At 38.4% G+C, this 13767-nt stretch overlaps 1 protein-coding gene across 1 annotated transcript in view; it reads left to right on the plus strand.

Moving 5' to 3' along the window:
* Positions 1 to 13767, plus strand: part of CNTN6 (contactin 6) — a 284097-nt gene that overhangs the window by 203098 nt on the left and 67232 nt on the right. The window contains 3 exon segments of the mRNA XM_045493582.1: positions 1777 to 1913; positions 3413 to 3542; positions 5524 to 5674. Coding sequence (XP_045349538.1) covers positions 1777 to 1913; positions 3413 to 3542; positions 5524 to 5674 — 418 coding nt within the window.

The raw sequence follows: 13767 nt of genomic DNA on the forward strand, positions 1-13767 counted from the left end.
CTCAACAATCTTCACACATTATAAAATTTTGCTAATAACATTCAGAAACATGATTCACTTTCATCCATACATCTACTTCATCTAAGTCTTGCCTTAATTTGTCCCTCAAAACTGTGATAATCATATTCTGTAACTGGAAGTTGTCCCGATTTCCACAGGTGGTAATCCCAGGCTTAGTTTCTACTACAGTGAGACATCATGATTCCTTCTTCTCAGTGACCAGCTCTCTGAAGGACCTTTTATCTTAGTGGAAGCAGATGTTGCAATGGGAAAACCCTGGAAGTCAGACATACTCGTACAACTTTCAAAGACTCTCAGTCACACTTCTTTCTCCAGCCACTGCTACAGTCACCAGCTCTAGGTTTTGTAGGTATAACCTGATAGAGTTTTGTCTCAGGTGCCACACCAAGTCCGTCTTGTTTCCTCCTTCAGTTTTCTTTGTTCTCTTAGAGCCTACTCAGCACTTCAGTACACACAACCTGGGTCTGCTAATATAGAACATCTATACTAACCTTGAATGACGGTGGACAGAAGCCAATGAATAAATGCTTCCTCTTCCTTTTCCTCAGTAGGCAGTTATAAAGACCCCTTAGAAGTTCACAGAGGATCAAGTAACAGTGGCCCATCTTGGTGGCTAACTTAATAACTGACCCTTGCATTGCCTCTTTCCTTCCCTGTAGTCTCTTCCTCTTCCTGATGCCTTATCTTTGGGCTGGCGTTCCTAACAGGGAAAATGAACACTACCCCTTAACTTAGGCTCTGCTTTCAGGGTTCAAAGTTTGGCTTCTCTGTTGTTTAACTATGTCTTCTCGAGCAGGTTATCTCACATGTCTGCAAACATCTCTACAAATGACTAGAGAGAGAATTAACTGCAATTACATATCTAGCTTATAAAAGCCTGCAATTCCAAAGGAAATTGCATTCACTCCTACGTATCTGAGGACAGACCTAAATAAAAGAGGGATAAATGACACAGCCAGGCAGCCTCCTGTCATTTTATGAAAGAACATTTAATTTATACCCCACCTGTTTCTAGGAATTATAGTAAGGATAATACTACCTGACACCTAAATAACACTTTAACATTAATTAAACCAGTTTTTTTTGTTTGTTTGTTTGTTTGTTTCTTTTTTGCCTCAGTACAATGTAGAACTTGGTCATATTACAAAATAAGGTTTTGGATAATGGATGCCCAGGATTAAATTTAGGTGCTGAGCTTAAATAAAACTCGAAAGTTCTCATTTCCTATCAAGAGTTTTATGTTGGGGAAAAAAAAATTGGACTCTAATCCTCCTAAAATGTGATAAGGCTCATATTTGAATTGTGCTTCAAGCTATTGAATTGTAATTACGTCTGATATAGATAAACTTCCTTTTAGTTAGTTCAAACCAAATATAATCATGGGCCTTTGCTCACAGTGGGTTCTGATTTAGTATACATTTTCTAACTTGATCTATGTACTAATATTTACCATGAAATTATTCTCTGGCCTTGTTCTGCATTTGGACGTTTTCCTACAACTCCCAAGTTGCTATAAAGGGACATCACAATGACAAATGGCAAACATTTATCTTATGCCGAAGGACCACTGATATTTACAAGATTTCTGTTGTTCCACATTGAGGCTTCTACATTTCCCTTCCCTCAATCGTATGTTTTCAGTACAATTGGACCCAGTTAGCTTTGTCCTTCTGCTTTCTATAGTCCTTGGAATGTTGCGCAATGTTTTGGATAATTGACTTGCCAAGTAGTTGTTCTTATCTGTTTTTGAAACAGCCCCACCAGAATGGGAACAAAAAATCCAAAACACTTACCTGTCTATCTATGACAGTTTGTTTTGGGAATGCAAAGCTAGTGGAAAGCCAAATCCTTGGTACACTTGGTTAAAGAATGGTGAACGCCTCACTCCAGAGGTAAGCAACTATGTTGATATTAAAATTTCACCTAATCTCCTAGGGAAATTTTTTTACTACCAGTAACAGCTAATGTTTATGGGATGCTTAGTAGGTGCTAGGAAAGGCAGTATACTCCTCACATACACTAATTTATATAATACTTAAATAAGCTCAAAGTAGCTATTAATATTATCCCCATTTTTCAAATGAGAAAATTAAGGGTAGAGAGGACAACTTGCATAAGGTCACACACTACTCAGTGATAGATCCATATTCAGATATCATCATCACCATCACTGTCTTAATTAACATCCACCAAACTGTTGTATGAGCCTGGTCCTATGTAAATATTTTTCCATGCGTTTTTTTGTATCCTCATGACAATTTTATGAGAGAGATGCTAGTATTATTTCTTCCATAGATGAAGAAAATTGGTTTCAGACAGGTTAGGTCACTTGTCCAAAGTCACACAGTAGCTAGTAAATATTAGAATTTGTTCTAAACATAATCTGATTACGGAATCCAAGCTCTTAAACATTAACCACTATCTGGCTTTTACAAAAACTAATGACTCTAAACCCATAGGATGTGGAGAACTGAGGCAATTATCCACATTTTTCAATTTGGAGCATACTTTATTGTACAGTATACTGAAAATGAGACAAAATTGGCTTCCCCCCCCCCATCACATTATCCAAATAATTGTGTTAATTCTCCCTTTTACTTTGAACTTGTAGGCACAGCTTGGGCCACAAAGAACATCTAGTGTTTAGAAGATGAAAATAATGCTCTTCTTTGTTTTGGTTTTAGTGAAATTTTCTTCCTGAATGCCTTTTTGCATAGAACATTTTCTGTTTCTTCCAGCCTACTTTCATTATCTTTAAAGGATGGTAATAGGTATACTGAAATATTTTTTTAAAATTATATTTGCTCTATTAAGCTATTTCGTTATGTGCACTCAAAATTGTATTTCTCTACTCCAAATGGGACTCTGTAACAGATTTGGCTGTTTCAGCATACTATGGTAGGCTTCAGAAAAGGAGAATTTAGCTCCTCCAATTAGAACTACCAAGCCATCACATTTCATCACATCCCATCTTCTTTGGGAGACCTTATGATGGAAAGCCAAGGATATTTCTAATCATTATATTCATGTCTAACATTATTATTAGCCATATTTCCTGAAATAATTGGAAGGCTAGAATCACCCAAATTATTTTATATACCATATAACAGAGTTAACATACATTCTATGCAGACAATGCCAATTTTCAAAGAAATGAGAGAACGTACAATATACTAACTACTAAAATTATAGGAAGGGTATTTCTTTTTTTAACTTCAAAAAGCTGCTCGGAATCTTGCAGTATATTAAGCTCCATCTTCATAAACATCAGTTCTCATGCACCAAAATATCATATATTGTAGAAATGTACCAATGTTTAATAAGTGTATTCTGGTTAAGAGAGTGCCTACATTAACACACTAACATCTTTAAGTGGCTTTTCTTTTATTAGGAAAGAATTCAAATAGAAAACGGGACACTTATCATAACTATGCTGAATGTGTCAGATTCTGGTGTCTACCAGTGTGCTGCAGAAAACAAATATCAGATAATTTATGCAAATGCAGAATTGAGAGTATTAGGTAAGTCATTCATTTATAACCAAAAAATTCAAAATGACATTTTAGTGAGCTATGATTATACATAGTATCAACCCAAGTTTTCTGTAAATTAGAGATTGCTTTCCTTTGAAATAATGGGAAATGTCTAAATTAACTATAAAAAAAAGGCACGGTGAAAATCATTATTCTGCTTGAGCAATACATTAGTGCTTCCAGAGAAGTCTGCTGTTGAGTACATCCAAGCCAGAACAAGGGTCCTCCAAAGCTGATCGTAGCACATGTTTTGAGTACAACTCAAAATTATCCTTTAGGAGTGTTTCAACTGCTAACAAACAAAAAAATAGGAAAAGAAAATCTCAATTTATAGTGATTTAAGCAGGTATTTATTTTATCTTTTAACAAGAATTTCAGGAGTGGTAACTGAACCACAGCACCGTGATTGATAATATTATCCTTTAAATTTTCCCTCATGCTTGTAGCCTTGAGGGAGTGACTGCTCTAGCTACAGGAATAAAACCCATACTTAAGGGAGAAGGAGAGGGAAGGGACAAAAGTGACCAAATCTATCCCTCTCATTAGAAAATACAAAATTTCTGTGCATCCTTACAGTAAAATAATTTTATGACAATGGCTAGAACCCTGCCACAAGACCACCCAGACCTCAAGGAAAGCTGGGCAGATGAGTCCTTGTAGTAGAAAATTTGGGATAGAAGCAGTTCAAGAATGATATTATCAGTGGTGTGTGTTACAACAAATAACCCACCAGTCTCTTTTATCACAAAGTTTTCTTAATGGTAGGAAGAAATGGAATGAGAGAGGAAGGATCAAGCAAAGAGACAAGGTTTCATAAGCTTATGGACAATGGCCATTGATTTGTTTATTCTTTCAATCACTACTATTTATTGAAAAGTTATTGTGTACTAAGTAGTAAAGATATAATTATCAATACTTAAGTGATCTTTACTTTCATAGAACCTATAGTTTCACTGAGGGAAAAAAGCTAAATTTTAAAATATGATTATTATAGTGAATAACTGAGAAGGTGTTATCAGACTTCATGACAAGCTGAAAATAACCTAAATTGAGGATGTTCTCTTGAAGCCTGACATCCGTAGAAAAAGCATGCACAAGTCAGTAAAGAGAAGCAATACTTTAAATGCCCAGAAACAAGAGACCATGGCATATCTCAAGGAATTTCAGCCCACTTAGACTTCAGGCTAGGAGTGAGGATTGGACACATGGCTTCCCACATTCATGAAGCTGGAAAGACTCAGATACATCCAGGCAGTCTAATAATTTCTCACCCTCATGAATTGGTATTTGTTCAACATTTATTGAGTGGGGACAAAGTTGAAACTGACATTTAAAAAAAAATCTGCTCAGCTTGCCTGCTTCTACCGAAGGCAGAGTATTTCCATTTAGCTGGTTAAAGGCTTGCCTGAATAAATCTGACAAAGTGATAGAGTATTTCTGCTTTATTTCAGTGATATTTTATATTTCCCATTTAGGATCATTACCTTGACTGGAAGAGATTTAATGATTTCCCTAATCAGGGTTAAAATCTCTTCTTCTCTCTCTTATGGGACCACCTTCACCCTCTTTGTTGTAAACACGATTTAGAATGTGGCTCTTTGTAACTTGGTTCTTCCCCTGATCTGATTGCCCTTTGTTATTTCAATGACTAGAACCAAAACAAAAATAAATTACATTTATTGAACACATACTTTGTGCCAGGCACTATGCTAGAGTTCTTTACAGATGTTATCTCATTTAATCTCCTCAGTAAATTTCTGAAGTAATTATCTGTTGTCATCTTCATTTTTCAAATGAAAATAGAACTCCAAGATGCTAAATTGGTAACTTGTCCCAGAACAACCTGAGCAGAATAGCTTGAAAAAAGCTCTGCATGTTAACCTTAATCTGTCTCGTATACTACACCATCAGGTTACCACGTGTTAATTAAGTGACTAACTTAACAATTTGGTTTTAATTTTGTTTTTAGCCTCAGCTCCTGATTTCTCTAAAAATCCTCTTAAAAAAACTTCAGTTGTGCAAGTTGGTGGAGATATCACTATCGAATGCAAACCAACTGCTTTTCCTAGGGCAGCTATCTCCTGGAAAAGAGGAATGGAGAGCCTGAGACAGAGCAAAAGGTAAATAGATCTCTTTTGTTTTATATTTTGAGATATTTTGCCATATAACGTCTTCCAAATCTAAGTCTTCTAAATCCTCTCCCTTAGGGTAAGCTTACAACTGGGTACTCACAGATACCAAACATTTTCACATGGCAGCAAAAACTAAAGAATCTTACAAACTTAAGACCTATTTGTATAATTTTGCTGCAACATATTTAGTGCATGCACTTGTAATAGACATATTTTAAAAAATCCTTTAAGACCTTTTTTTCTATATTCAGCTTGCAGCTTCTTCCTGACCCAGCCTGCTGAGAAATCAGTGAGAAGAGCATTACATAAAAGAGAGAGACACTTATACTCACACACCTGGTGTTGTGGTTTTTAAATAGTCACACAGGTGTTCGCCCCATGACAAAATGAATTCTCCACATGAAAAAAAATGTAGAGAGGTTCCTGTAGAGAAAGAAAAGAGGTTTCCTTCTGTTCTAGATGTGATTGAGAAATCCTGGATCAGCACTGGCATGTTTTCTATGAGAGTTTAGACAGAGCAAAACAGGTGTTTTTCTCTACTTAGAATAAATTCTGCTGCATTGTACTATAGAACCTTGTATACCTAGGTACAACTAGGCAATATGTGTGGCTCTATTGGAACGACCCGTGCGTGTTACCGTGTGACCAGATGTGCAGTGGAATACTACCCTACATGAGCCACTGTGCTGAACATAGGAAAATGTTTCAGTGAGCTATTTGTCAGATCATATGTGTCATTAACTCATATGCGTAGCCTACTAGTCCAGTAACATAAATGAACAAGACAGGCCATGTAAAAAAAAGGACAGGGGCACCTGGGTGGCTTAGTCAGTTAAGTGTCCGACTTCAGCTCAGGTCATGATATCATGGTTTGTGGGTTCGAGCCCCACGTCAGGCTCTGTGCTGGCAGCTCAGAGTCTGGAGCCTGCTTCAGATTCTGTGTCTTCCTCTCTCTCTGCCCCTTCTCAGCTGGCACTCTGTCTCTCTCTTTCTCTCAAAAAATAAACATTAAAAAACGTTTATAAGAAAATGGACAGCTGAACCATGATGTATGATATGGAGATATGGTGGTTGCCAGAGTATGAGACAGGCCTGGAGAGTGAATTCTACACCAAAACTAGATAGTCACTCCCAGTTTAGGTAGACATTTTTTTGTGGGAAGATAGAACTTGAGACAGGGTTGTAGAACTTCAAACATTTCCAGAAAAACTAGAAATCTGGGTTTTGGCATTGAATCTTTTGAGCCAGTAAAAATGTCATAGGCTCGAGGCAGGGATGCCATTTTTATTTCTGATCTAGGACTGCCTTTGTAGTCAAGAGAGAGAGAAAAGGGGGTTAAAACAAACAAGAAGTACAGATGGTATAGAGTGCTATCAGGGTTATATCTGGAGCCTTGAAGACGCTTTCCTGACGTGACAAGATAGACAAGATAAAGACCTTTCTAGGGCACTCTCATTCCTTGCTGTCCCCTGTCTCCAGTGGTCTCTATAGCCCTACACTGAAGCTTTTCCCAGGACAGGGATTTTGTCAAATCTGTCTGTGCATGCCCTGTGCCTTTGATATAGAACCTAAACTCAATAAATATCTGTGGAATGAATGAATGTGTCAAAAAGGATGAATATGTAAGACGTCACCAGCTTTAGAGAAAAGCTCTTCTGGACAAGATGCCTTGAGACATAAGAGCAGAAGCTTCGAAGCCAAGGGGAAAAGATTGATGAAGGGAAAATCTGTTTCCCTAGCCCTGACTGGGCTCCTTCCTCTGTGTGGACTGCCTAGGAGATCACTGCAGGTATTCTCAACAGCTTTGGATGTGGATTCCTTTTAAATGATTCCTCTTTGATTCCTAAAACCTAATTGAGGTTCGAAGACACTGCTGTAGAATTAGAAAACTCAAGAGATACCAAAGTATCAAATGCAGCACTTTGTACTGAGAGTTGGGACTAATTGATTACTTCATTTCCTAAAGTGACTCAAAGTCCTCACATAAGGAGCAGGAATGAGTGTTGTTTACTTTCTATAAACGTTAAACACTTAAACACCATGTATGTGGGGAGGAGAAAGAGAAGGAAGAATATTTGAATAAAGTAAGGAAATGAGAGGAAAACAAAAGGTTTGAGGGAAACTGCTTTGAAACGACTTTTCAGGTTTATGTTTTGTTTTGTCCCATCTAGAATGAATTTGGGACCTTTTCATCTTTTGAATAATCACTAAGAGCATATCAGAATAAGCATTGTCTCACTATAATTAATTTTTTTAATGTTTGTATTTATTTTTGAGACAGAGCAAGACAGAGCATTGAGTGACAGGGGAGCGGAGGGTGCAGAGAGAGGGACATACGGAATCTGAAGTAGGCCCCAGGCTCTGAGCTGTTAGCATAGAGCCCAACTTGGGGCTCAAACTCTCAACCACAAGATCATGACCTGAGATGAAGTCAGATGCTCATATGACTGAGCCACCCAGGCACCCCATGTCTCACTATAATTAAAGGAGTGATCTGTGTGATTTCTATTCACAGATGCTTCTTCTCTAATTTCGTTCTCTCATTGCTATAGGACTTCATTATAGGTTTCAATAAAAGAAAAGAAACAAAATGAATTTTCTCCTGAGCACACGTCTTAAAAAATTGAAAAAAAAAATAAATAAATCTGAGCCGTGGAAGTACATAGTAATTACAGAGGTGTATCTCTGCCAGTTCTAGATTACCTTAAGCAGTAATTTGCAAAGGTCATGCAGCCATCCATGAGACTTTGTGTCTCTGCATGATCCCTGTCCTGTCCCTACTTCTGTTGCCTTCTGCCCTGACTGGTTTCATTGAGTGCATGGCTTCATGCTGCTTTTTGGGAAATACTGCATCTGTGTTTTTATTTGTGTTGACTTAATGGGTTTTTTCTAGTCTCATCATAGGGATTTCCAAAGAAGTTGAAGGTAAAAATTAGAGAAGGAAGGAACAAACGAAGGAAGGAAGGAGAGTAGGAAGGAGTTTTACAGAGCTAGATCCTAAATTCAAATCCCAGTGTACATTTTGAAATGCCATGCCAGACTGCTTATTTCACTTCAGTAGAAACATAAATATAATTCCTACCCTTTCATACCTCTGTTAAAACATGACACAGTTGTACGCATAGAAAGGTTTAAAAAGCCACATATGGACAACAACTTAAATGTTTACAATGATCCCAAGTAGGAATAGATTTTAGTTCTTGACATGTGTGGGAAAATGCACATTTTTACTTTCTGTTATAAAACTTGTATACGGAGCTGTCTCCTTTGAAATTTCATTGTCACTAACTCTTGCTTCCAGTAAAGTGTAACTACCTAGAGATGGTTGAAAGGACTCTAAAGAAGCCTATTCAAAGTAATCTTACTGTATTTCCTACTTATAAAAAAATGGTGGCAATATATATATTTTGACACTTTCCTCTACTCTTACATGAAATGAGACAGCATACATCACCTATATAGTAAATGATAAAGCTTAGACTCTATGCCAAGTTGCCCATCTCTGTTTCCAGGTCTATTCCACTCAACAGGTAACAGAGAGCATACTTGATTCTTCATTTTTGGAATGGCTGTTATTACATGATTTAACCTACTTTCACGTGTTGGTAATTCAGATCAATCAAGAATTCTAAATATAATTAATATGTTTCTTATTGGCCTGTGTGCTTCAGTTGAAGTCTTGACTCTTTTATGATTTCTGTCTTTATAAGTACTTGTATTCATGGCAGACTGTCCAAGTAGAAAAGTTTTCCTGCATCTGAAAATAGATAGATGGCGTTACAGTCCACAGGCTTCCTGGTTTCCTGCTGGGAATGTATGGTCTTAAGACATCTACTTCATTCTTTTTGGAGCTACAAGTCATTTAGCAATAACACCTAAACTGAACAGAAGCAGAGGTACATTCCTGTGGTGAAAACGGGGATGTATTGCAAAGAATCCTGCATTGGGAATTAGAAAATGGGGATTTGGGGGTGCTTGGGTGGCTCCGTCGGTTGGGTGACTGCATTCACTCAGGTCATGATCTCACAGATTGTGAGTTTGAGCCCCGTGTTGGGTTCTGTACTGACAGCTCAGAGCCTGGAGCCTGCTTTGAATTCTCTGTCTCCCTCTCTTTCTGCCCCTCTCCCACTCATTCTCTCGCCTTCAAAAATAAACATTAAAAACTTAAAAATAACAACAACAACAAAAAGAAAATGGGGATTTTGGTCCCAGTTCTGTCACTGATGAGTGGCCTGACCTTGTATAAAACCACTAGCATATTCTCTCTCTCTCGCTCTCTTTTTTTCCTTTGAGGTGACTGGTCTCTGGATTTATTTAAGGTGAAATACAATCAAAACAACTTTAAGAAACATTAAACCCTATACCCATGTAGTGACTGCCAGAATAGGGTTTATATATTAGAAATAGAAATAGAAATCAATGCAAAACATTAGTGTGCCAGGTTAAAATTGCAGCTGCTATCATACTTATAATTTTCTATGTATTGCGCTGGTTTCCTCAGGTGGCCAAGCGATTGAGCCAGACATGGTGATTGCTTTAAATTGTTCAAAACAGCTAAAATGATCTCATTGGATGGATTCAGAGGTTAGAGAGCCCTAGCAGCCACACTGTAGCACCACAGCGTGGTGAGAACCACTGTTTCCTTCACCATTATATGCCCAGCACCCAGCTCAAACCTGGGACATAATAGACATTCAATAAATATTTTCTGTGTTGCTAAATCAATGAAAGGTAACATTTACTTTGGGTTGTTCGTATCTGCCTGACTTAAGACATTTTGCATTTAAACCAAAAACGTACTTAATAATTAATAGGCCCATGATGTGTTCATTCAGTCTGTAAATATTTAATGAGCACCTATTTTGTTCCAAACACTGGACTAGGTGTGGTGGGTAAAATGTTAAGCGAGTCAAATATGTGACACATAATATCCTTTCGTAAGAAAGTGTTTGTCTTTCAAGTTATTGGGAGTCAGAGGATCTGGGTGCAAGTCCCAACGCTACCTCTCATGTAGTTGATAACTTCTAGCAAGTCGTTTAACTTCACTAGTCCTCACTTAGAGAAAATAGTACTTGTCTCTCCCACATGGTTCTATGAGACTCAGTTGGTGGTATCTGTGGAAAGGCTGGGTGATCTCTATACTCTACTGCTATTGGGTGCATTTATTGCTGTTATCCTAATCTTCATGCAAATCCCAGTCACACATTCTTACCTCTACCAGCCAGGGTAAAAACCACAAAGGTATCTCTGCAAGGCATTCTGAGGCAACTGAGGGAATCAATTTCACATCGGCTAAGTTTGATTAATCGCTTCTTTTTTTTCCTCATGGATCCACTTAGCAAGTGAACTGACAGAAATCAAAGGCCTAGATTTATTTATCTCCTTGTGCTCAGCGACTGCTGGCTATCTGCTCAGGGATCACCTCGTAAATTTAATAGGAAATGTTAACCTGCTGGACAGACAGCTCAAAGTTGTCCTCTGACAGGCAGCATTAAATACAGTGCCTAAACCACCTGGGATTTGGTCAGAGTGTGCATAAAATCTCTGAACAATAAAGATAAAGAGATAGAATGTTTTCCCATTATTGAAATATAATTGAAGTAATAAATAATCCACCACATTTCTTCATTCTTCTAAAAAACAAAAGGAAAGGAAAGAAAAATACACATTTCTCTCTCATTTCCTAAGATAAAATAAAGCAAAAGAAAACAAAATAAAATCCTGTTATATAGCAGACAAATGGTCATTAATAATGAAAATAAACACTTTTCTATAAGTTTTAAACACTTTCTATAAGGCAGGCAGTATATCAGATACATTATATATCTTAAAATTAAAGTATGCTTTTTTCATATGCAGATACATTCCTGAGGAACAAAGTTGTCACATAGTTACATATGGTTACTTTTCTACTACCTTTACCCTGGTAATCTCAAAGAGCTGAATAAAAAGATACTTGGAGATTCACTGACTATCAAACTGAAAAGTAGAGGTTCTAGCCCTTGGCAGTTGGTCTTAGAATGTGATCATATTTCCCAGACTTGATATCAGAGGACTGGTGAACTCCTAGAACCAATTTTATTACCTCTATCCACTTGGGGTTGGAAAGGGGGGGGGGGGGCAGAGAGAGGGAGAGAGAGAGAGAGGGAGGGAGGGAAGGAGGGAGGGAGAGTTACAAACAGACCTTCTCACATCCATGAATTTTGTGTGCTTTATTCTCTAATACTGATGCTCTGAAACCCTGTGTGGCCCTGGGCCCTTGACACAGTACATATACCTTTTGGGAACATGTGAATCCCTTAGGTAGCATGGAATCTAGTAATGGAGCTTATTCGGTATTTTTGCCTTCGAGCCCCAAACCTGGCAGGCCCACTTCCAACTGCATAGCGCTCCAACGCCCTGAGCTCTCCCTCTTAACACAGTAGTCCTTTGTGAGGAAGTGCTGGGCGGGGGAAGGGGGGAAGTCAAAAATGGCAGTGAATGAGTAGGAAAGAGGAAGTAGAGATGAGTGAGTAGGAGATGAAGAGAAAGAAGGGTAAGAGAAACAGGGTATTCTCTGTGCCAAGAAAGAATCAGTGGTTCTTGAGCAAGTAGTGTCATCTTTCTTCTCTTCATGAGCAAAAAGAGTCCCCTTGGGAGGATCTACCTGAAAGCCCTTAGCGTATTGACACAGAAGATGAACAGAATAAAAATTACAGTTTGTCTTCGTTCCACTCTTTGCTAAACTAGCTAGACAGAGTAGTTCCTTTGGTTACATAGGCCATTGCCCAACATTTTGCCTCCATTCTGCTTTTCCCGGGAGCCTTTTCCCAACCATCTCACCTTGTGGGTTATTACCTAATGGGGGTCTGTCCGCCTGGATGCAAGAGAGCCAGTGATATGATGCCTCCTTCCTGTTTGACCCTTCTCTATGTATCTTTCAATGTCTCCTTTCTCTATCACCACTTTACCTTATTCCCTTACCTTTATCCTCAAGTGCTCAACCTTCATAAAATATCCCCTCCACACAAGTCTATTCAGTGCAACTTTAACAAGAATGTTGTCACCAGCACACAGGCTTTTCTATCTCTTCCTCCTCCTTGCAAAGCTTCCTAATGGAACAAGCAAATAAACCTAATTTTATTTCGTATCACCAACTACTTAATGTAATAGTGCTTAGTACATCAGGTAGCATGAGTATCAAATAGGCAAATGAACCATATGTTCCCATGTTTAAGGAAGAATGACAGTCTGCATAATGCCAGGCTTATTACAATCTCCCTTCTGTGCTGCTTCTATGTAATAAAATTTTAAATTGTTCCTACTCAACTCCTGAGAGCCTTGTTAAGGTGAGCCTTTCCAAGGGAATACATGCTAAAGATGTCAAGAGCCATCTGATACTCTTGCCTCTGTCACGCAAAGATTTAACAAGCTGAAATCCTGTGCACCCCTGTCAGTCTTGCCCTCATTTTTTTCCTCTTGCCATCCAATCCTTCTTTCTTTATCCCCACTGGCCTCTACTGGTCCGGTGCACTGACCCTTCAGCAGAGTGCATGTGAAACCACCTGCCTGCGATGGTCAGAGAAAGCTCTGGTTCATTAAAGATGTAAAGCCTGCCTTTAAACTCAGCCTGCCCAGCTGAGCGTGCTCTGTTTTACACCACTGCCTTGGGTTAGACTCTTACTGGTCTGGTTCCCTATTTGAAATGTTTTAATGATGGGTAACGCCATCCTGTAGCTTTAAACCAAGGGCAAATATGACCAAGCAAAAAAGTTCCCCAAATAAATAGCACCTTATATTCTTGCACCGTACCTTATGTCGAAAAATATATAAGATCCATTGTAGAGTTTGAATTTGTAGTCTGTATCAGTAGGCTTCAAACTTGATCATGCATAAGAACCTTGTGAAAAATGCAGATCCCAGAGCTGTGTCCAAGATTTTCAGTCAGTGGGTATGAAGCGGGGCTGAGGAATCTGCATTTTTATTGTAAGTTCACGCCCTCTGCTCTGAGGAGAAGCTGAGACTTTTGAACACCCCCTAGAGAAACACTGGTTTGAGGCAAACATACTGCTTGAAAAATAGAAACTTCGTTGTATCTCCTT

This window comes from Leopardus geoffroyi, chromosome A2, assembly GCF_018350155.1.
Source record: "Leopardus geoffroyi isolate Oge1 chromosome A2, O.geoffroyi_Oge1_pat1.0, whole genome shotgun sequence".
In the NCBI taxonomy this organism is placed as follows: Eukaryota; Metazoa; Chordata; class Mammalia; order Carnivora; family Felidae; genus Leopardus; species Leopardus geoffroyi.